Source organism: Alligator sinensis, unplaced genomic scaffold (assembly GCF_000455745.1).
Source record: "Alligator sinensis unplaced genomic scaffold, ASM45574v1 scaffold314_1, whole genome shotgun sequence".
In the NCBI taxonomy this organism is placed as follows: domain Eukaryota; kingdom Metazoa; phylum Chordata; order Crocodylia; family Alligatoridae; genus Alligator; species Alligator sinensis.
Window position 1 is genome coordinate 494079 of NW_005842703.1, and position 23483 is coordinate 517561.

At 43.0% G+C, this 23483-nt stretch overlaps 1 protein-coding gene across 1 annotated transcript in view; it reads left to right on the top strand.

Moving 5' to 3' along the window:
• Window positions 1–702: 702 nt before the first annotated feature.
• LOC102385959 (cytosolic phospholipase A2 epsilon-like) overlaps window positions 703–23483 on the top strand; it is a 58055-nt gene continuing 35274 nt past the window's right edge. Inside the window, exons 1-4 of the mRNA XM_006034082.3 lie at window positions 703–881; window positions 2296–2407; window positions 3704–3790; window positions 15784–15856. Of these exons, the coding sequence (XP_006034144.1) occupies window positions 2312–2407; window positions 3704–3790; window positions 15784–15856 (256 nt within the window). The 5' untranslated portion in view covers window positions 703–881; window positions 2296–2311. The remainder of the gene's footprint in view (window positions 882–2295; window positions 2408–3703; window positions 3791–15783; window positions 15857–23483) is intronic.

Sequence of the window (23483 nt, forward strand, 5' to 3'; positions counted from 1 at the left end):
ATCTCCTGGCTTACAAGAGAAGACCCTACACTGACAATACAGGAAAATAAAAGATGAAAAATATAAGATGGAATACATCAAAGCTTGTATTTGAAAGTACCTTCCTGAAATCTTCCTGGAAGATGCTGGGCTTAAGCTCCCAGCATGTGCTGATACAAGTAAACGAAAGCTCTCTGCTTTGCAGTTCCTTCATCTGAACCCCCATGTAATAAGGGTTCAGCTTGTCATGGGATCAGGTCCTTTTAAAGTGCTCTGCAGCCTTTTTATGCATTGCTGTAATGGTATGGCTGTAGAGCACTTTTTCCAGGGGCTGTTTGCACAACAAAATGTCTCGTGTCAGCTCCCAGTACGTTACTTTTCCTGTAGTAAGAAGCATTGACAGAGTTTGTCAGAACTACTCAGGGTTTTAAAGTCTCCTGTTCTCTCTCTGTGGAGCTTCCACCTATGTCTTTTACTGTTCCCTCATGCTCTATACTGCTTAATTCTTTCACTAGCCTTAGGCTTAAAATTCAGATAACTGGTATTTCCACTTCTGCCGGAAGTGAATTTAATTCAGTCACAAAATTAATCTTGGTTATGAGCAAAACATTCCTTTTACGTGAACGTTCATATAAACAAAACTTTGCATAAATGTTCATGAGCACTGAATACAGAAAGAGTGAGGACAACAGATTACAATTCTGTTTTTAGTTTGCCAAAATATTCATGATAGGTTTTCTCACTGTTCATTTGATTCCACTCAGAAACCAGTGCAATACTTCTATACTCTCCCATGTCAAGACCAAGACATTTAGGAGACAAGGAATGGAGACAGCATGTTCCAGAACCTAAAGATGTTGCTAAGACAAATCATCAGTCTAAATCAAACATGCCAAAACACTGTAAGTTCCATAGTGAGTACTACACTTCAACATAAAATCATCAGAAGTAGTAACTCAAATGTTTTTTGCTAAATAACTGATTCCTCTTAAAGATCATTAATAAAAGCTGTCATAGAAAGGGTAATCAGGAATTCCAAACAATAAACTAATAGATATAGCAAACACAAAAGGGGCAAAATAATCTGCAGTTTACTAGCAGGACAACTAGAGCCATTACTTTAAATCAAATAGGTTATTGTGGCCTATTGATCTATTTTTAAAAGGTCTGTTGATATCTCGTTTTACATGTTTCTTGTTTACCAGATATGATCTCAACACAATCCTTTTTTTTATCAAGAATTCTGGAATTTCTGTCTCAAAATTTGTGGGCCACTGAAATATGGAATATAAAGTTAATTCTACTTAAAAAGCCTGATTTTTATTCTACAAAAGGAATCCTTTACATTTTGCCACTCTGGATTTTAATCCTGACATTGTTGCTTTAAATCTAATTTAGCATCCACTTTACTTCTAATATCCTCCAAGACAATCCTTGTATAATGTTCCTCATGAAATTGGTCAGGCACAAACAGTTCTAAATGCAGATTGGAGGACATGTGAAACCTCCCACATCATTGAAGTATGTTTAACTGGGGAAGTCAGGTGATCAGAACTTGAGACCTGTGCTCGGGATGTCTTCATTAGTCTTGTTGAAGAAAAAGGGCCAAGGTTGGCTTGCCTGGGGAGGGCTTCCATGCAAATGTTGTCACACATGCTGAAATGCCATTGGACCAACAAGCTGTTGCCTGCCTCGGCCATTTTCAAGGGGCTGCAGAAGTGTTGCTAAGCAGAAGGCCCCAAAGCTTGTTTCTGAGTGACTGTAGTGCGAACCTTTGCAGATGTGGCAACTAATTTGGTCAGCAAGTAAAGGAAGCCATCAAACAATTAAACAAAGAACAAGGCCCGAAAGGAGTTAAGAGAAGACTGTACATTAAATAATCTATATACACTATATCATAGCTTGATCTTAATAGTAGTGGTGACTGAAGTAACCAAATGTGTTAGATGTTATTTTGCTATAATATACTCTTGTTAAAATGCTTAGATAATTTGTAAAAACAAAAACAGCCTTGTCAGAGAAGACCCAAACTAAAAAGAAGCAGGCCAGTGTTGAACAACATCCTACAAAGTTAAAGTTAAAGAGATGGTCTTCAGTACTTCATTAGATGAAAAAAGTTTGGACCCTTTTGCGTTGCTGTTCACCCTTCCCATGAAAGATGCAAAATAAATCTCTTTAGATCACATTCAGCCAATGTGCTCCTTGCCTTCCAATAATGGGAGGAAGCCAGGAGAACATTCCTTCATTTAAAGAAATGAAGTGGGTGGAGTTCTAGATCCTTTTATAAAGTAACTTCTCATTATTGACTCCTACCAGTGGAAAGACAGGAAACATGTTTCAGGACCAGTATCCATTTCAAGACCCAGTAAGAGCATATGATTTGACCACAATGGAAGCTGCAAAGGCACCACATGCTGCTTTGCCTCAGGTAAGAAAACCATAAAATCAACTCCACCTAAGGTTTTGGTTCAGCATATAACAAACTCCTGTTAGTATTTGTGCATTAGTTGCTGGGGATGACTGGAGAAGAAGAAGAAACAAGATAATACCTTAGCCTGAAGGAAGTTAAGGTAAAGTCTTAGCTTCATTGAAATCAATGCCAAAATTCCCATTGAATTCAGTGGAGCTAAGTTATCACCTTTTTACCTAAATGGGAGCTGGCAGTAGGCTCTGGGGAGAGAAAAGGAAGGGAAAACAAGAGAAAATGAGTGGAGAAGGGAAAACCTCTCTGTGAGAGAGATTTCTTTACAAGAAATTCATATCACATGTCTTGTTTTTGTTTTGTATTTTCCAGTTTGTCTCTTTTTGATATGCGTAAGCTGGTTTTTAAAAATGTTGGTTAATATTTTTCTGCTGAAAACGTGATTTCATTCCAGCTGAAAAAATTGGAAACTCATGTCAGTTTTAACAGAAATTTTGAACAAAAAAAACCCCTTTTGGGATGACTCAAAATAAAGTCAGACATTTGACATGTTTTCCCCCCTAGCCTTCCATTTCATTTTGTATTTTCTATTCTGTTCTGAATTGTGTTTAATAGATTTGATATTTTGGGTGGTTCAGAAGTCTGTCAAGTGTTGTTTTGTGTCCCTTTTAATTGGATGAGTACAACTTATTTTACAAAATGTTTAAAATAATGAAACTGAAGCTTACAACATTTTTGACACCAAATATTTTATTTTGATCATTTAGCACAAAACACATTACAACAGAATATTTTTAATTTTTTTAACAACTTTTTGTTAAATTTCCATCCTGGAAATTTTTTTGATGTTCTCTTTTCATTTAAATTTGAAACAAAATAAAATGTTAAAATCATAAAAAAGTTTTCATGGAACAGATTTTCAGTAGTGATGAGTCTTAAAAGAGGGAGCAGGCATTAGAAATATCAGATCCTTAGTGGAAAATCACACTTCAGCTGCAGAGGGCATAGGAAAGGAGTTTTGTTTTTATGATGTTGCATAGCTAAGATGAGACTTCCTTTCATTTCATTGAAATGAGTACCACCTATATGGGTTTTGTAGCCACCTGGCACACCAGTCATTCCAGTAAAGCATGTGTGTGGGTGCAAAATGACCTGGCAATTGGTTTGCTAGTGGGAGAACTGAGACACAGTGGGGTGTAATGAACAACAGCTATAATTTGGGGTTTCAGCAGGTATTATTGACATTTAGAACTTGTAGGAAATCCTGACAGGTTGTTTTTTCCTCTGCCTTTCTTTTTTCAGGACCCATACTTCAGAGCACACCATTTAGGAAACTATGAAGTTGAGAAGCAATGCCAGGGTTATGTCCAGCAGAATAAACAATTCCAGGTACTAAAAATCAGAGCATGTCCTAACAAACCTACTGTAAGGTTTTATTTTGCTGGAGGGATGAAAGGGTGAGACAGGTTTCCTAGTCACCAACCGTTTTACCTGATCATTAGTGTTAGCAACAGTTCCAGTTCTACAAGTGAAACACCCTTGTGTTTATCATTTCAATAATTTTATTTCATTATCATTTGTGAGTTTCAAAATTGTTCTTTGTACTTCTCCCTGTGTTTGATTTGAAGCATGGGGAATGCGTACTCTTTGAACTCCATTACTTACGAAAGGAATTCTATTAGGGTAATTTCTACAGTAAAATATTTGACTAGGCCAAATTCACCAGCATGGTACAGTGCTGCAACTTTATCAGCTTCAATGGAATTGAACCTTTCTATTCATGGCAGGGATGTTAAGGGTGATTAATTTGTGGGTTTCAGAATATCTCCTCACTCTGTCCTCTGTTGAAAATCAATCATAACAAAGGGTTTCACAGGAAGGAGGAAATATTGAATATATCACTATTAGTTTCAAAATTTGCATAATGTAAGTTACAGAGGTCCTTTTTATATTCTCATTAGACATCAGTGATATTTGTGAGAGTTCTAATTTTGTTACATTTTTCTATCTGTCCAGTAAGTAGAGTAGTTATGCTAAAACAGAATTAGAGGGATTTAAATTAAGTTCAGCAATTGTATCCAAACCACTATATGAGGCAGGATCTTAGAAATCAATGGGAATTTGTTTTTATACTTCATGTAACTTAAGCTAAGATTAAGTACTACAAAGTGAAATAATGTCCATATAGGCTTTTGTAATGGCTTAATTTAATTGGTTTAAAAGAATGACTCAAACTGTTGCACTGTAATTCTGTATGCAAGACTACCTGTATATTGGAGAGAGATTCACAAACTAATTATAAAACAATTATTGGAAGAGACTATATTTTAACACTCTAAGGGAAATAGAAGCAATCCCTACAAGGACTGATTTAGGATATTTTGAATACCTTTAATATAAATGTTTGTGCTGCTTTATGCACATTTTTGGATTTCTTATAACTTCCGAATTTTTTGGATTTCAATTTTTTTCCCAAATAAATTGAAAAGTGGGAAAGACCAAGGTGGACTGTGATGAACTATGGAAGTATTTGGCACTATTGAGTGTATGGGCAAGTAAATGACAGATGAAATTCAAGTAAATAAGTGTAAAGTGATGCACATGGGCAAAAATAACCCAAATTATACCTACACACTATGATGGGTTCTACATTAGCTATTAGCACACAGGAAAGAGATCTGGGAGTCATTGTAGACAGTTGGAAACAAAACTGCAAGTATCATTATGCCCCTTTATGAATCCATGGTCCATCCACACTTTGAATATTGTTCCCAGTTCTGGTCCTCACACCTCACAAAAGAATATAGAAGAACTAGAGAAGGTATAGAGAAGAGCAACAAGGGTGGTTAGTGATACAGAGGGGCTTCCATATGAGGAACAACTAAAGAGGCTAGTCCTATTCAGTTTAGAAAAGAAATGCTTGAGGGTGGACATGATAAGGGTTTACAAAATACTAAATGGTGATGAGAAAGTAAATATGGATTTATTATTTGCTATCTCTCACAATACAAGAACTAGGGGTCACAAAGTGAAAATAGTAGGTAGTAAGTTTAAAACTAACAAAAGGAAATCCTTTCTCACACAGCATGTAATTAAAGTCTCAGTGGCACAAGATGTTGTGGAAGCCGGTAATTTAGACAGATTCAAAAAGGGATTGGGCATATCCTTGGAAGAAATGGGCATCAATAACTATTGAGCATAAGAGTTAGGCATACAGCCTCTGAATCAGAGCTTCCTAAACCTTATATGCTGGAGGTTGCAAGTGTGAGAGCAACAGTGGGGAAAAAATGCTGTTCATACCCAGTTCACTCTCCCTTTCAGCATTCATTCTGCCACTGTGACACAGAATACTAATCAAGATCAACCTATGGTCTGATCCAGTAAATGGCAGTTCTTGTGTAAAAAAAAAAGTTAAAGGATTTTTATTTTAATGTAATAGACATTTACTCCCAACCTTAATTTTACCTTTAAATACTTTTGGCTTGATACCCTTTATGCATTTAAACTCATGTTCTGAGTAATCAGGAAGTCACAGGCAGAGTATTTCCACAAAAATCTTGGAATCGGGCATTCTCTGTCAATCTTTAGAGTAAAAGAACTAACCGATAATAGTACCAATATATATTCAGTAACGCAGGTGGCTGACAGTACTTGAGTATCTGGAAGTTGGAGGCAATCTTTCACTTTTTTATTAAGGTTGTAGAGATGATTATGATCTGGACCTGTGACTTTGTGGTCAGGAAGAGCAGGTGAGAAAACACTGGGTCCATTAGTTTTTGTTATTAATAACTCCTACCTATAGGAAAGCCACATATTAAAGACACTCAAGTGAAAAAGCAAGTGATTTGGGCTATTGGGTCATGGCTTTGCCAATGTTAAGTAAATACATGTCTCCTTTTTGAGCTCAGTCTATATGGTGTGTTTGTTTCCTAATAGCTGATCATGATAAGGACTTGGGTTAGGAAGAACTGGTGGTAGTACTGTCTAGAGAAGACAGATGGGATGCTAATGGACTCTTCTTGATGAAAGATTTTTTCCTATATTTTGTGCAAAAAAATTCAGAAACTGGGCATGCTTATGAAATCCTAGGTAGCTGACAGAAGTGTTACCCACTTGTACCTGAGCATTTGTTTGGGACTTCTTATTTCAAAGCCAGATCTTGTTATGGTAATTTCTGTAGTTTTACCTTTTACATTGGGCTACTGCAGTGTACTATGCATGAGACTACTTTACACTTGAAAAATACTTACATGCTTTACTTGTTGAAATTTCTGTCTTGTCTTTTTTCCTCTCCCTCCCTCCCTCCCTCCTCCCTTCAACCCCTTCCCTTCTCCCCCCATAATTGTGACTCTCTGTCTCAATTGTGAATGTATATTTAGTGCTAAACACTAAGGTACATGAGGACTTAACACAGCTGTATGCCTATTAAATGGAATAAGCAGCAAGAAACATAGTACACCCTATTCCAGCAATAGTATAGGCATATTGTTTGCTCCTGGCCATACTGCAAGGTGGTTTATTGCTGCTCTTTAATAAAGAACTATACAATTTGAGTCTTGTTTCCTCTTCTCCAAATGCACTACAAACAACAAATAGTCAGTTGTCACTCTTAAGTTAACAATTCCTAGTTGTAAATACTGAAATCCTATTTCATTTTACTTGCTAGCATGGCATGCATGTAACCTAGCAATTGCAAGTTTTAGCATGTATGCACACATTGGGATTCTGTTCCCCCACATGGTGAAATAGAATCACTGTGGCAGAAGTGCGGAGTAGGAGATTCTCCTACCCTTTGGGCCAATGGCTTAATGGCTAGGGTGCTTGCCAGGGAGTAAGAGACTCAGGCCCCTCTCTCCCAAAGAGGGTTTGAACCTGCACCTCTAACTTCCCAGCAAAGTTATCTAAGCACCAGGCTATGGGTTAGGCACTACTCAGTCCTTCTCTCAAAGGTGGCCCAGTGCACCTTGCCTTGAATATTCATTGCATAGACAGCAGCTAGCCAAGCTAAAACCCAGGGTCCACTCCTTTTCGGGGCAGTATCCATCTCATAACTATACACCTCTGGCTTGTATTCTTCCTCATTACCATGTACGTCTTTCTGTCTTGGCCATCCATTGGGCCAGCTTCAAGAGGAAGACTGGAGAGGAGTCTGGCCAATGACTCCTGACCCATGGCTTAAGCACTGTGCTAGGAATAAGGAGATGCATGCTCTGGGTAAGGCATGTGGGAGTTGAATCCACATCTCCTGTTCACTGTACAAGTGCCCTAACCATTTAGCTGTTGGGCTAAATGGTGGGAAGTTTTCCTCCTTGGGTGAGCATTTTCTAGTTGTGGTTTAAAATTTGAGGATTTGCCTGGCCTTACACTTCTATTTCCCATGACAGTGGCCTAGCTAGAGGGCATTCCTATTGAACATGCTCAGTGGGACTGCATGGACTACGCTGAATCACAACTTGCGAGTCAAGTGCCCGAAACTGCAGTGATGTTGCTATGTGTGCACCATTTAAGCACACCAAACTAAACCCTATTTCACTTTAAAAGTCTTGTGGCAGGGGTCCCACAGTGGCTGGTTCTTTACTATGGAGTTTTCTTCCCCGTTTGTATGGTGAAACTTGGTCTGTTGACTCTCAGTGCATTGTATTTCCCTTGTTCTGCTCAGGCAAAGTGACATGGGTGAAGAGTGGTTGTTTTCCTTTGGAGGACTGTCTGGTTCTTTTTGTTAAAAATAACATATTTAAAAGTAGCTTTTATTAGATTTTATAAATAGTACATTTACTGGTTAACATTTTAAATAGTCTTGTATCTATTTGAATCATATGGCCCTTGCATGCATACATTCTGTGCACTATAATGATCAGTGCAAACAGCACCTCCAGCAGGAGATGGTGCTGTCTTCATCTTACTCCTACATTGTTGTTTTATATTATGTTGTTGTCTCTGATTGGGGGTGTGATGAGGCTAGAAGAAAGCTTACATCTGTTTGTACATTGCTGAATTTGTCACCTTCAGCATCCCAATGAATCAGCTGACTAATGTAAGCAAGTATTATAACTGGTGGCAGTCACTTCAAGAAGATAAAAAAGCACTTTTGTCCAAGAAGAAATGTACTGGCTGCACTGATGAGAGAAGAATCAGTGAGAGGCTGACAGACTTTGAGTAGCTGCTATCTGTATGTGACTGGACTGATGAAAAAAGCAGCACAACATTTGGCAGTGTTTTTGGATGGTTCTGCCAAAACTTTTAACCAGCAGCTCTCCAATGCAGATTCTGGGCCTAATGGGCAGTTAAGAACTCTTATCCATATGGTACAGAAGGGGACTGACCCTTCTGAAGTACTAGAAAGAAGAGGCATCTGAAAGGAACCTCAGTATAGCCCTTTGTTCATTTGAGAAGACTGTTCAGCAGCAATTTCCTGTGCCACTGGCCAGAAGGTGGTTCAAGTGAAGCAGAACATGCTCTTCTAGATCTGGAACAGACAGTGTAGAGAGGGATTTCATGCCCAGTCTCAAGAAATGAGGGAACCTAAGTGAAAAATCTATTCATAAATGTTTTGATGCAGGAATGAGAGAATGTCATAACATGCTGGTAGAAGATAAGATAATGGATAAAATAGGGGAGTTTTCTTAAAAGCATCCACAGTTGATTCCCAGTCTCACAGTGATTCCTTTGTATCACTTCTTTGTATCAGAAACAGCATTTTGAGAAATGATGGCTAGTCAAATGGCTAAAAAAAGATGGTGATAGCCTGAATGCAAGCTATTTGCAAGCACTTCATAGTTCTGAAGAGAGAAGCTGTTTGCCAGGTGTGTCCCAGGCCAGAAGATACTTGCAAGTGGTGGGCAGGCAAAGGCTATTGGAAACTATATTGCCCAAACAAAGGCAAGCCATTTGAGAAACTAGAGTATGCTGATGCAGTAGAATCATAATCAGGAACTATTAGAATGGCCCATATGAAGAACTGGCTAGATACCTGTTACTTTATGCCTGGAAAAATTAACAGCTGAAAAGCCACAATGTTGTTGGGCTCAGGCTCTGAAATATATCTGATAGAAATTCCATGGCGCTGAAGGGGAAGAAAAATTGTACTGAAGGAATTAAATTGGTAATGACTAATGTTCATCTGCTGCAGATAACAGAACTTTAGCTTTCACTGAATGTGATGGACTTCTGTTGAGATGGCCAGTGTTTCTAGCCCTGTGGTTTTTAGAATGGACTTTATTCAGGAGTATCACAAGAACTCACAGGGTGTTAACAGAAAAAACTTGTTCCTGGGTAATATTCAGATATTGAAGCAGGAGGAAGTATGGACTGGAGAGGAACAGCTCCAGTATAGAATGGTTCAGATAGAGATGATCCTGCCTCAGGCAGAGGGTTGGACTGTAGATGACCGATGGAGGCCCCTTCCAGCCCTACTTTTCTATGATTCTGTGAACTCTTATGGTCTTATAGGTGTCTCTGTCCTGCCTGCCACATAGCAGAGCAGATACATTTCCTATGGCGACTTGGAGGAAGGATGTGATAAAACCAGATTATTATATAATGATGTGCTGGAGGATGCAGGTGAAGCTGCAGGGGGACAAAACTGCAAATAGTCAGTCATGGTCCATGTTTAGCAAGACTCTGTTTCAAAGTGGATGACCTGGTAAGTTCCAAGTAAGAGCAATTAATCTGACCGACCAGGAGATATGGATAATGAAAACTCAGATCAGGGGGACAGTGTCCAATGTATTTCAGAGTCTCTCACAAGTTCAGAGGTCAAGAATCATTAAGCAGATCAGTCAGCAAAAGAGCTAGAAGCTGACTTAACATAAGCAAATAAAAATCCACAAACGTAATTAATTAAAGCAGTTGCTTTTACAGTATGCTAACATATTCTGCAAGAATAATGAGAAGTTTGGAAGATATGATCAACTGTGACTTTGGCTTCTACTTAAGTTAGGAGCATATTTGTTAAGCAGTCCCCAAGTCAGTTTCTCCTGGTACACCAGATAGCCTCAAGTCTTGATTAGGCTTTTATGACTACAGCTGAGGATGCCCAAGGACATATAGCATGCCCTATCAGACTATCTTTTAGTATGTTATTGAGCTTCCCTTTTGCTGCTATGTCATAAACAGAGGAGACTTAATGCACCAATAATTCAATATAGCTACCCAGTTCCCCACATTAGCAAACACCCTGAATAAAATCTTTTAGTACTTTTGATTAAGCATCTGAAGACTACCTTTGTGATATCTTGCAGAATAAATTTGTGACTTATGAATATATTAGACAGCACACCTGTGTATTAAATGATCTAGTCCAAGTTTTGAGAACCAAACACATTCTTGTATGCCTAAATGACTTCACTTGTTTCCATAAAACATGATAGAAATGGAAAGGATTTTAAAGATTTTCAAGGAGTCAGAGCTTAAACTTGCAGGAAACAAATATCACTTTGGGAGCTGTATCCTGGGACGTAGAATCAATGAAGATGCATCAGAGTTTAAGTCACAAACTGAATGTTAAAGGGCTAGGATGTCCCTACAAACCTGAAAGGAGTATAGACATTGATAGGTCACTGCATTTTCTACGAGAGATTCATAGACATTTTTACATAATAGTCAGTGCCACTAGATCAGCTAAAAGCATTGTTCTTTAGACCCAGGAATAGCAAAATGTATCTGAATAATTGAAGAAAGGACATCTGAATCATTCTGTGCTCAAAGTCCTGATCTTTTGTGGTATCGTTCTATGCCTTCAGAGGTGTGTGTTGAGTGTTGCACTTAAACAAACTAATGAAATCAGTAGGAGCAAACCATAAATTAAATGAGCGCTTGGCTACAGAACTGGTGCATCTCACTAATGTGGAGGCCCTCAAGACCTCTCATATATATTTATAAGGTACAGAATTTAGATATATACAAATCAGTGTCGTGCAGTATCGTCTTACAAAGCACAACACAGACAAATATCTGAGGAGATGGGTTTATAAAATACTCACATATGCATTCCTAGTTCTTTATAACTCTGTAAAGCAAACTATGCTTGTAGGTACTCTGAGCCAGGTGAGCCCAGTGGCACAATAAACTGTGACTTAGGCTTGTGATGACATCAGGCAAGAGCGGTCTGTGGACACCAGCTTCGCTCTGATGTATAAACAGCTCTACTGAAGGAAATTTGGACTGGGAAGGATAAATGTAATTCAGCAATGATTAACTGTTGATCCTGCTACCAGCCTGTAATGTGAGATAACAGAATTATCTTGCCAGAAAACGTTGTGATGAACTGTACAGGAACATCCTCATGAAATGAAAGTAGCGGGCAGCCCTGGTATGAAAAAGCACTAAGCCAAGTATCTGATAGATGTTTCTGGCTGGACATAACTACGCAAATGTCAAGGACTGGTTAGTTTCCTGCCTTACATCTCAAGAAAGGCATAAGGCAAGGCAGTGTTAAATACCTGAAAAAATAAGCTGTAGCCTACAAAAACTCATGACTTTCTGAATGAGTTAGTTTAAGGTGCCAGACTGCCCTACCACCTACCTACCTTCAGACTAAGAAGGCTAACTACCACTCTATCAAAAAAGGACAGCATACATAAGGAGAGACAGAACACTCTTCAATGGAAAAAGCAACCAACTAAACCCTGTAAGATCATGTAAATTGACTTGAAGGTTCTACTTTAGAAACCCTATGTGGAAATCAATATTTGCTGCATCTGCATATAATAACATACTCTAAGAAAATGTGGCGGTGAAGCAAATGAGGGCTAAGAAGAGACAGTAACAGATGGCTGATGAAACAGGCTACAATTGGATCCACTCTGCAGTGATCCAGAGAATGAATTTGAATCATGGCTCTTATACAGGGTTTGCTGAAAGTTCCAGAAAACCAAGATGATGACAAATCTTGGCCATTTTGTAAGTAACAGGAATTGAAGAGAGTAAACTATACCATTATTTCAATTTTTTCTGATCAGTGAGTACCGGCGTGATTAGAATACAAAGTTTTATTTTATTGTCTACATATAATAATAGCCACTGTTAATGATCAGTGACTTTCTGTGAGATTATTTGCAGGCTATGCAAATCCAAGTTTCTCAATGTATCAATAGTTCTGGTGGCAAGAGCTGACAAGATCTCCTATGCCTTCATATGTGTATGACGTAGTGGAGGCATAGAGGAGACAGAAGTAAACATACCATGCATAAGGTATCTAGCAAATTTACTAGTTTTTGGAGGAAAATTTACATAGTATGTATTCAACACTCTTAATGAAAACTTGGAAGCCTTCTGTGTCCTCTAAGTTAAATTGGAGCAACAATTTCACTGAAGGTACAAAGAAGAATGGATCTCTGGGTTCTTCCATTTTCTTATCAGTATTTGCAACCATCTGGGAAGAAGCAAAAATGTCCCTAGACATGGGTTCTAGATGTCAACGGATCCTCTGAGTATCAGGAGAACTGTTGGAAGACTACACCAAATTGGATACAGTGGCACTGCCCGAAGGTGCTGAGATCTGTTAGCAAGTCAATGTGGTGCTGTTCTCTGGGTGAGAAGCCATGGTGCAAAATTGGCAATTTAGACTGAAGTCAAGTAGAAGGCAGGGTAAATTGACACCTTATAGACTAATCAAAGTGTGTGGATTGTGTATGTGTGTGTTTTTTTCTTATATTGACTTTACTTCATCAGTTTTCATGTACATGCAACCGATTTAAATAGTTAGCCTCCCCAGCATACTGTAAGGGTCATCTATTTACCCAATTATATATATATATATATATATGGCTTAGTCCGTCTGTCTGTGTGTCTATCTCTATGTCTGTCTGTGTGTCTGCCCGTAATGCTCTTGTGGGGCATGGCTCCTGGAAGGGCATGGCTCCAGTCAGTGCTGTGTTGAGAATGCCCATCAAGAATGACAAGTGTGGCATGGCTTCAGTAGAGCAGGCCAGGCAGACACGGAGCATGGGGGTGGGGAGTGTGGCATGGGGCCAGATGTGGGACAGGGGGGAGTGGCACGTGGCCGGATGCAGAGTGGTGGCAGTGTGGGGTGGTGAGTGGTAGCGGCGGCTGCCATGTACAAGCTTCCTCCCACCCCATTCCTGGGAGGTGGCAGCGGCATGGGGTGGTGGGTGGTAACGCTCTGACACATCAGATGCTGTAAAAGGACTATTATTATTTGACCTATGGAGTTTTCATGTACATGCAACCATTTAAATAGTCAGTCTCCCCAGTATATTGTAAGGCTCATTTATTTGCCCAATTATTTATCTTGGTGGATCTAAATAGGAAGATTTATTTAAGTAATAGGATTACTACCTGTTATTGTTGGCTACCTTAGTTGCTGTACAGTTTTTGGTTGTAGCGATGTTGGTCTATGGACATAAACAGGCAAGGCCTTTGGGTAGATGTGATATCTTTTCATAGGAAAACCTATGAACTTCACGTCATAAATATATTGGATACAAAAAATCATGGGCTTAATATAGATGTTTGCTTTATGACACATTATAACCTGCCTGACCTTACCATTTACACTTCCCTCCCCACCCTCCTCCCCAGCCCTCCTCTACCCTTTGTCTTCCCAATTTCCAGCTGTTTACTTTTTCTCAGACTGCCTCTCTTCTACCATGGAGAACTCAACTACAGCAGTCTCTCTTGCTTATCTTTGACATTATTTCCCCCTCCCATCCCTTCTCTACCCGTTGTTTTTCTTATTTCCACCTATTTACATTCTCACTGACCTCCTGTCACACTTTTAACTTCTTTCATTCCTCGGAGAACTCAGAACAGCAGAGAATCCCTATGCCTGAAGATAGGTGTTTGTGCCTGAAAGCTTGCAAAGAACTTTTCTTCAACTAGTCAGTTGGTCTAATAGAAGTTATTACATCTACCCAAAGAACCTTGCCTGCCTATAGTTGCTGTACTGCTTGTATTTACATCAATTAATTGCTCAGAAACAGTGCACTGTGCACATTTTATATTTGTGTATAAATAATCTGTAGATGCTTTTAATAGTTTAGTCATTAATGCTAATTTGAAGGAGAAATAATCACATTTGTGGGATATTGCTAAAGCATCAGTTTCATGCAGTAACAGGAAGTCACAGAAAATCCAGCCAGGATCATTTATTGACACACATGTTGATTGAGATTCCTCCAGCCTCTCTGTCTGCAAATGCCTTTGCCTGCATGTTTGCAGTCATTCCATTGTTATTTCTGGAGTGTTTTTGAAGTGAATGGACACTCTTAATTGAGATGAAATCAGCTCATAAACTTAACAGCTCTGTAAAAATAATGATGGTTTAGGATTCTGGTGTAATTGGTCATCATGGGAGGAAATGTTTGCATAGATATGTGGAAAGGGAGCTTCCTCAGCAAGGCTTATGACCCTATGTCTTGATCACAGGAAATGCTGACTTACTGGCTTTGTCAGGGTAGCATTTTGCCAATGTGACTGGGCTGGATGCAACATTTTAGAATCAATCAAAAGGAAATTCCATTCTTTAGAAGGAAATCATGTTATACTCTACTAATGAAGGGGAATGGATGCATGTATTTGAAATATTTTTGAAGTATGTGTATGTTGCAATCTTCAGCCAGTTTAGGTATCTGAAGCAGTCCGGGTGAGGCTGCACAGAGCTCAATGTGTGATACTTTAGCCAGCTTCTTGGATTTGTTTGAATCTCAAAATCAGAGAAGCTCAAGGACTGTAAACCTATGTGAATCAAAACTGAAGGAAAGTTTTCATAAATCTTTGAATGTGGAAATCACCATGTTAAGCTGTATAGTGCAGTTAGAATAAATCACTTCAAAAGGAATATATGCATCATAATTAGTAATATGAGGGGTATGTCAAACCACAGATAATCCTACTTGAGGTTGGAGGCAGCCTAATGACCAGGGTTTCAATTTTGCCCTCTAGGAGGGTCCACCACTTTAGAAAGAGGTCTGCAGAGGACAGCTGTCATTCATATTACTCCTCTAAGCTAAGATGACCAGTACTGTGTACCAGACTGATGATATCTGGTTTTCCTAGAATTAACCTTATCACCTGTAAAAACAACCGAGCAAAAAACCCCACATATGCAATTTTTCTTTCTTTCCCTGACAAACTGCAAGAAAAAAACCTTGACTGCTAAGTAGACAATTTTCCTCAAAGAAAAACAGTTGGACTTTTGTTAACAGTGAAGAAATTAATACCTTTATAATCATATTCCAATTTTCTGACTTTCCTTATAACATTGCATTGTTTCGGGTTTAAATCTAGAAAATGATTAGGTGATCGCCATTTTATTGAATATTTTATTAGTATGAAATAGTCGATTAGGTTGCCTGTTTTATGGTAAGTATTTGTGTTGTCTTTAAGGTTCGCTCTCCTCATTGCATGTTATTCTTCTACAGATGTTATCATCTCCTTGCTGCTTGCTCACTGTAAGAGTCATACGAATAAGAAACCTCCGTCGGGCAGATCCCAGTGAGTATCTCTAATGTTCCTAGAAATTTCTCATAGTTCTAAAAATTATTAGAATTTAACAGAATACCACAAGCACCAGAGTCTAATAAAAGAAAGTAATTGTTATTATTATCGTGTATACAGATACTTAAAACATCACAATATGATATGGCTCATTATCATAATATTACATAAGAACCAAGATCTACATTACTGTGCAAATATAACTGATCAACTGAACTTAGGAGTTTAATGAGGACAGCATATTCAAAACAAATTTAGAAGCATCACAAGGTATTATGTTTCCTGGATTTAAAAAAGTCCCAGTTTTCTTTGCATTCCCTCTAGTATCTTTTCCATGTCATTCATGTAAGGCACACACGGCCTGGTGCATCTACCATCTACTGAAGTCAATGGGTGTGTAACTGGGAGCCTGGGGCTCTTGTTACTTTAAGGAGAGAAATGGCAGCAGATAGAACTGAGACAGATAAGCAAAGGACAGCCGTAAGAAGGAAGACAGCAAAAAAATACTGCTGCCTAGGCAGGGAGCTGCCCATTAGAATGAAAGGGCATACCTGCAGCCAGTCAGGAGAATTCTGCCTGCGGGGTAGGGTTGCCAAGCCTCCCAGATTGGCCGGGAGTTACTAGAATCAACATCTGAAAGCAATCCAAGAGATTGATATTGTGAACAGGTTGAAAAGTACAATGAATGACTAGAGGTGTACCAATACATCAATCCCATATTGGATTGGCACCAATACAAGGAAAATTGACAGTACTGGCCATTGGCTTTTTTTGGCTAATGTCACTGATCATTTCACTGATAAATGCCCTGTGTATGTGCGTAGCCGCAGTGCAGCAAGCAGGCAGTCAGGAGCGCAGCCCAGCAACATGGATAGCAGCCGGGTCCAGCTGGTAAGTCTGTTGTCAGGGAAGAGGCATGGGGGTGGGGAGTAGATTGAGGCCCCAGTGGTGAGGGAAGGAGTGGAGCTGGGGCTGGGGCAGGTGCTGGACTGCCAGGGCAGGGTGCAGAATGAAGCTATCCAGGGGGGCATAGGGAGGGGGTGGCAGCTCCCACTGCTGGTGCACCCCAGGAGGGCATGGGGGGCATGTGCCCCTGGATCTGCATGCAGAGCAAGGGTGGGCTGCCGATGAGGGCTGTGGCCAGGGGTGCTGCCAGACTCTTCCCAGTGGAGTATGGGATCAGGGCTGCACACAGGGCAGGCAGCAATGGCACTGGGAAGGGGACTACGGCTAATTTTGGGGTGGCTGCAGCCCTCCCTGTAGTCCTGCTCCCAGTGCCACCACCACCTGCCCTGAGCACAATCTGACCCAGTCCCCCACTGGGAATAGCTCAGCACTGCCACAGCCCATAGTGGCAGCCCACCTTCGCCCCATGCACAAATCAGGAGGCACATGCCCCCCATACCCTCCCAGGGTGCTCATAGTGGCAGGAGCCACACCCCCTTGGATGAGCTGCTCATGACTCCATCCTGCAATCTGCCCTGGCTGTGCAACACCTGCCCCTGCTCCTGCCCCAGCCCCACTCCCTCTTCCACCACAGGGGTCTCAATCTGCCCCCCAACACTCCTTCCCTCCCCCATTGTCCCTTCTTCCACAACAGACTTACCAGCTGCTTTCTAAGCTACCCAGCTGCATATCAGCATTGGATCAGTATTGGTTGATATGGCTTGTTAAAAATCAGCCATCAGTATCAGCCCAAAAAATCTCTATCAGTGCACCCCTATTAATGACATTACGTCATGTTGGGGGAAAAAAATCTCCTGGAATAGCTTCAGTCAGAGTTGGCAACCCTATTGGGGGGAGTTGGCTGCAAAAGAACAGGCAGCTAAGGAAATAACCTAGTAAGGGCTTGTGCAGAAGGGATGCTGCTAGAGCAGTGGTCATAATAACTGGCATTTGGGCCCTAATGAGAAACTCCTGCTCAGCCAGAGCACCACCTGACCAAAAGAGGCAGGGCATAGGCTGCATATAAGCCTAGGGCCTGAGCTCAAGTCAGGCAGTCTGGCCTAGCAAGCTGCAGAGTGCAGAGCTCCTGGCTGCAGACTGCAAGAAGAGGCTCTGCTGACTCCTGGGTTCCCCTAAGTATGCAAGTAAGGCACTGAAGGCTTGTTATTAGACCTGTATGAATAGGGAGGTATTCAATTTGGGTTTGGATAATTCAGAGGACAGTGATTCAATTTGGAGATTCAGATCACTGTCCTGAATCAATTCAGCCAAATCAGCTTCAGAAGATTTGGCGCTGATTTGGAGAAATTCAGTGCTTCGGATCAGCCTGGGAAAAGCAGGCACAGCCAGGTGGCTCCTCCAGCTCTGCCTGCCTCTCCCTGGGCAGGGGGAGCCATGGAAGAAGCCCTGATGGCTGCCCCACCCGGCCCCATCCCCCACCCAGCCCCAGGGTAGTCCCAGCACTTAAAAAAAAAAAAAGCCCCATACTCACCAGCTGCAAGAGCAGCAATTGGGGCTTCTGAAGGCTCATTGCAGAGCCATCCCTCACAGCCCAGGGCAATGGGAGGCAGCAGGGATTGCCAATTCTACCCCCCCACTTGGCACCCATGTGGCAGCTTCCCCATTGTGTAGGTGCAGCACAGCTCAGCAGGGCACTGCATGCTGTCTGGGAGCTGGGGCCACTGGGGCTGAGTGCTGCCAGGCCCTGGGTGACTGCTGGAGCTGCCCCAGCTCCCAGACAGTGTGCAGTGTCCTGCTGAGCCACACCACACCCACGCCATGGGCCAGCTGCTGCACGGGTGCTGGGGGGGGCGATCTCCGCTGCCCCCCACTCCTCTGCGCTGCACAAGGGAACTCTGCCACGAGCCCTTAGAGGCCCCTGATTGCTGATGCCAGAGCCAGTGAGTGTGGAGCTTTTTTCTTTTTTTTTCTTTTTTTACAGTGGTAGGAAGCTAGGCTGGGTGGGGGATGGGGCCATGCAGGGCAGCCATGGGGGCTTTTCCCATGGCTCCCTGGCCTGTGCCAGTCTGGGGGGAGCTTGGGGGGCTATGCCCTCCTGCTGCTTGCCCAGCCAGCGTGGGAGGGGACGCAATGCAGGCGTGGCTCACTCCAGGTGGCAGCAGGGCGTAGCCCCTGCTCCCAGGGCTGCCGCACCCACATCCCTTCCTCCTGTGCCCCCCTCCCCAAGTAACATGCCCGCCCTCCCCCCCCCAGCTGGGGATGGGGCTGGGACAAGCTGCCTAATTCCTCCCACCCCCGTGCTCCTTCCCTTCTCCCTCCCCCAACCCCAACAGATTTACCAGCTGAAGGCAGCTGTGAGCTGCATGTTTAGTCTATAGCCAAATCTCCAAATCAGTCGAATCTTTTCTGAATTGATTCAGATGCCTTGAATTGATTCAGAGCTTTTACTTGGTCTCCTGATTCTATTCAGATTTGGAGATCCAATCCCCAGATCAGGCTGAATCTCCGAATTGAATCAGCTACCGAAGCTACGCACAGCCCTACTTGTTATCAGGGGGATATAACCCAGGGCAAGGGGGAGGTATGGCTACTCTGACAGTAAGCTGCTGTTGATATCTGGGACTCTGTGTGGGTTTATTTTCTGTTATAGCTAATGTACTTATTCCTTTGTTGCAGTTCATACTGGCAGTTTGGGTTTAGGAATATTAGGAGTGTTATGGAAGTCACAATAGTGCCTGATGGCAAGAGAGTGTCTTGAACCTACCAAGGGCTGGGGGGCCCAGTACATAGAGTAGGCTTGAGCATAGATAGAGGGATAAAAAATTATTTGGTGGGGCTGAGTGTGTGTGTACGTGTACGTACACCCCCTCCCAGCAAATAAGTCTGTGGGGGGAGGGGAAAGAGCCATGCAGTGGGGAGGGAGTGGGGCTGGGACTAGGGAAAACCTTGCACAACAGGGATAGGGCATGGGATGGAGCCATAAGCAGCTTGTCTGGGGAGCGTGGGGAGGAGGTGGTGGTTCTCACCACTGCACACACCCTGGGATTACATGGGGGGGCATGTGGCACTTGATCCCAGGGTGGGGCAGGCATGTGGGGCAGGGTGGGCTGCTGCTGTGGGCTGGGGCCAGGGCAACACTATGGCCCTCCTGGCAGGGGCTGGGCCAGGCTGTGCTCAGGGTGGACAATGGCAGCACTGGGAAAGGGGGGTCAGGGGGCTACGGTGGATTTTGTGGTGGCAGCAGCCCCCCCTAATAACCCCCCTCCCAGTGATGCCCCTGCCCACCCCTCCCCCCCCGCCTGCTGGGAAGAGCCCAGCACAATCCCAGCCCCAGCCTGCAGCAGCATTCTGCCTTGCCCTGTGCAGATCCGGGGGCACACCCCCACCAGGTCTCCTGGGGTGTGCATAGCAGCAGGACCCATGCCCTCCCAAATGAGCCACTCGTGGCTCATTCCCACACCCTGCTCCACCATGGCTGTCAGCACCTGCCCCTCCCCAGCCCCAGCCCCACTTCCTCCCTCACCACTGTGCACACACCCCTCCCCACCCCTGCTGCAGCCACCAAAATCCCGTGGCTGGGCTGCCTTGCTGCCCTACCACTGCCCTGCATGAGGCGGGGGATAAACCCCGTTAGCCCCCACTTCTGCTGCCAATGGGTTTGAGCCCAAAGGCAGGCTACAGCCTAGAGAGAGATGATAGCTTCACATGAGCTGAAAGCAAGTAGGAGCCAAGGGCCCAGACAGAGCGAAAGTAGGCTCATTGCTCAATGCAGGGCCCAGACAGAGCCAAAGCAGGTTCATTGCCCAAGGCAGGTTGGAGAAAGGGCCAGGGGACCCAGGACCAAAGTCGTGAGACAAGAGCTGGAGCCCAGAAGCCAGGTTCAGCACAGTGGGCCTGGGTTAACAGGCCCAGCTAGAGAAAAGGGGTGGAGACCATGAAGGCTGAGGTCCTGACAAGGGAGTGATGGTACAGTAACACCTCTGAGGTATGGGCATGGTTGTAGGGGAGGTTGGAGGCTGTGAATAGCTCTTAAGGATACAGATGCCCAGGTGGGCATTGATGAGCCAATGGGGCCTACTTGGTGTGAAGGCAGAGTTAAAACTGGTGGAGTCTGGCAGGGACCTGCTAACTGTCATGAAAATGGCAGCTTGCTCTAAGACCCATTAGGCAACTTCCCTTAAAGAATACATCAAGGTGTGGCAGGTGAGTGAGACGGGGAGGAAAGGAGAGGGAAAGCTGGAGTGCAGCAAGGGTCACATGATCACCAGGGTATGTCACTGCTATCCCTGTTGCCCAAACTTTGCTACAGGGTGTTTTTCCATTTGCTACATCTGGGCATTTGATGAGGTTGAAAGTTTGCTTCTGACAGATTATTACAACTGAGCATCTCAGCATATGGTATCAGTAACTTGTCACTGCTCTTCCTCCATGCATCATGGTAGGACAAATCCTGTTTCTCTGAATAGAGGGAAGGTGGTTCTAAGCCACATTTCTGCTTCCTCTGATCTGGGAGCCTGAAGGGTTTCTGAGGGGCTATCTATGTTCAGTTAGTTACAGTGGTGTTCTGTATGGACTGCTGTACTAGCCAAGAGAACTGAACATTCTAGTTTTGCCTCTCCCATCTTGACCTGACCATGGGCAGGTTCAGGAGAGGAGTAAGGGGATTGTGGCCACACTTCCTTTGGCTGTGAGGAACATGCAATGAGCTCTTGGCTAGTCAGTGAGGGCTCTTGCTGGCCTTTGTCTTTGCAGGGAGCCCTTTGAGCATGTCATCTGGGCAGCATAGGCTCTTGCCACTACTTTAGTGAAGCTTCAGGGCTCAGGCACTGCAACCATTTTGCCTGACCAGATCACCTGGCACAGCAACCTTCCTTGTGCCAAATTTGGGGGAGGGGGAAAGGAAGGGTAAACAGTGGCGGTGCTTACCTTCTGGGATTCAGAGCCATATGAAGGCCGCGGCTCCAGAAACAGCCTTACCAACCAGCTGAAGAACCAGCTCTGCTCCTTGCATAGACAGAGCTCCAGCAGGAGCCCATGCTGGGAGCTGAGAGAGCTCATTGCATATGTGGAGCACAGCAGAAGAGTGGTCTGACTCACCTTCCCCTGGGATCCACCCCTTGACCTGATTCTGTGGTCATTGACATGCCTCTTCTAAAAATGAAGAGACAAAACAGGTAGCATAAAGCTGCCTATTTTACTCTTATGCCGTGAGTTCTGGTTATCCTCAGGAATGAAATTTCTGGCCATGCTATGCTGATCAGACCAGGTGTCAGGGATTGAGTCTCTTGCACTTCTCTTCCAAAAGTCTTCCATGGTTTTTGAGCATGTTTTCTCTCTTGGCTTCTGGCCTGGGTGTGATTTCTGTCTTGGCTTTTCTCTTGGCTTCTTGCCTGGGTGTCATCTGGTCTTGGAATCTGAACACCTCCCAGACTCTACCTTTCTGGAATATGTCTAGCTTTTGGACTTTTAAGATTAAATTTTGCACTATCCAGCTTCAGACTCTTTGACACTGCATGCAAAGAGTGAAAATCAAAGGTCTCTCTGATGGAATTCAGGATATTTAAAGAAGTGTAACTTGTACTGTTTTCAGGTTCTTCTATACACATTTTACAACAGTGTAGGTTCTTCCTTGGGCTAAATAGCTCTTCCTTAAATTTAGAGCTGCACTTACCAATAATGAATATACATTCTTCTTCTGATACATTACTTTTTAATTTGGCCACATTGAGCATAAATTGGTATAACTTGCACACAACTGGGACTAGAAAAAAGACTGCAGCAAACAGGAGAGTGTGATTGAAAAAAGACTGCCACAATTTAACTGGCTCCTAAGTTTCCAACTCCTTGGTCTATCAATGCATCACTTTAAATCCCTTTAGACTCCTTTTTGCAGTGGTAAACTGTTTAAGTACCTATAAGGACACCAGGCGGTTTAGGTTGTAGCCGTGTTAGTCTAAGGACATAGGCAGACAAGGTTCCTTGGGTGAATTTGATATCTTTTATTAGACCAACCCAAATAGTTGGAGAATATTTATTAAGCAAGCTTTTGGGTTCAAAAACCCTTCATCAGGCTAAGGAAGCTTCAGCAGTTGGTGCGTGCTCTTCTTGGATGGAATGAAAAGTAAAGAAGCCAGGGGCTGGGCTGGGGAGTCAGTTGCCAGCAGATTATAATGTATCAAAAATCCAATGTCTCTGTTTAGTCCATGATCTCTAGTATCCAGGACGTTGATGAAATGGAGCTCATAGGCTCGTCTCTGGGAAGTGTTGTGTAAGTTTCCCTTGGGGATCAGGACTAAGAGATTGGAGAGAGAGTGGCCCTCCTGTGAGAAATGTGCCCCCACCAGTAATTGGGTGTTTCTGTCTTTGATGGATTTCCGATGTGCATTCATTCTGGTGCGCAGTTGTTGTTTGGTCTCTCCTACATATCTTCCATCAGGGCATTTGGTGCATTGGATGAGATGTATTACATTTCTGGAGGTGCAGCTGTAAGATCCTGGGATGCTGATGGCTCTGTTGTGGGGTGTAGTAATAGTGGGGGTGGTGGAGATGTGTTGGCAGGTTTTGCATTTCTTGTCCTGGCACGGTCTGGATCCTTTTGGTGTGTTCTGGGCTTGAGGAAGTTTGCTTCTGGTGATGAGGTTGGCGAGGTTTGGTGCTTGTTTGAAGGCTAGGATGGGTGGCTCTGGGAAGATCTTTTTAAGAATAGGGTCTCTGTCTA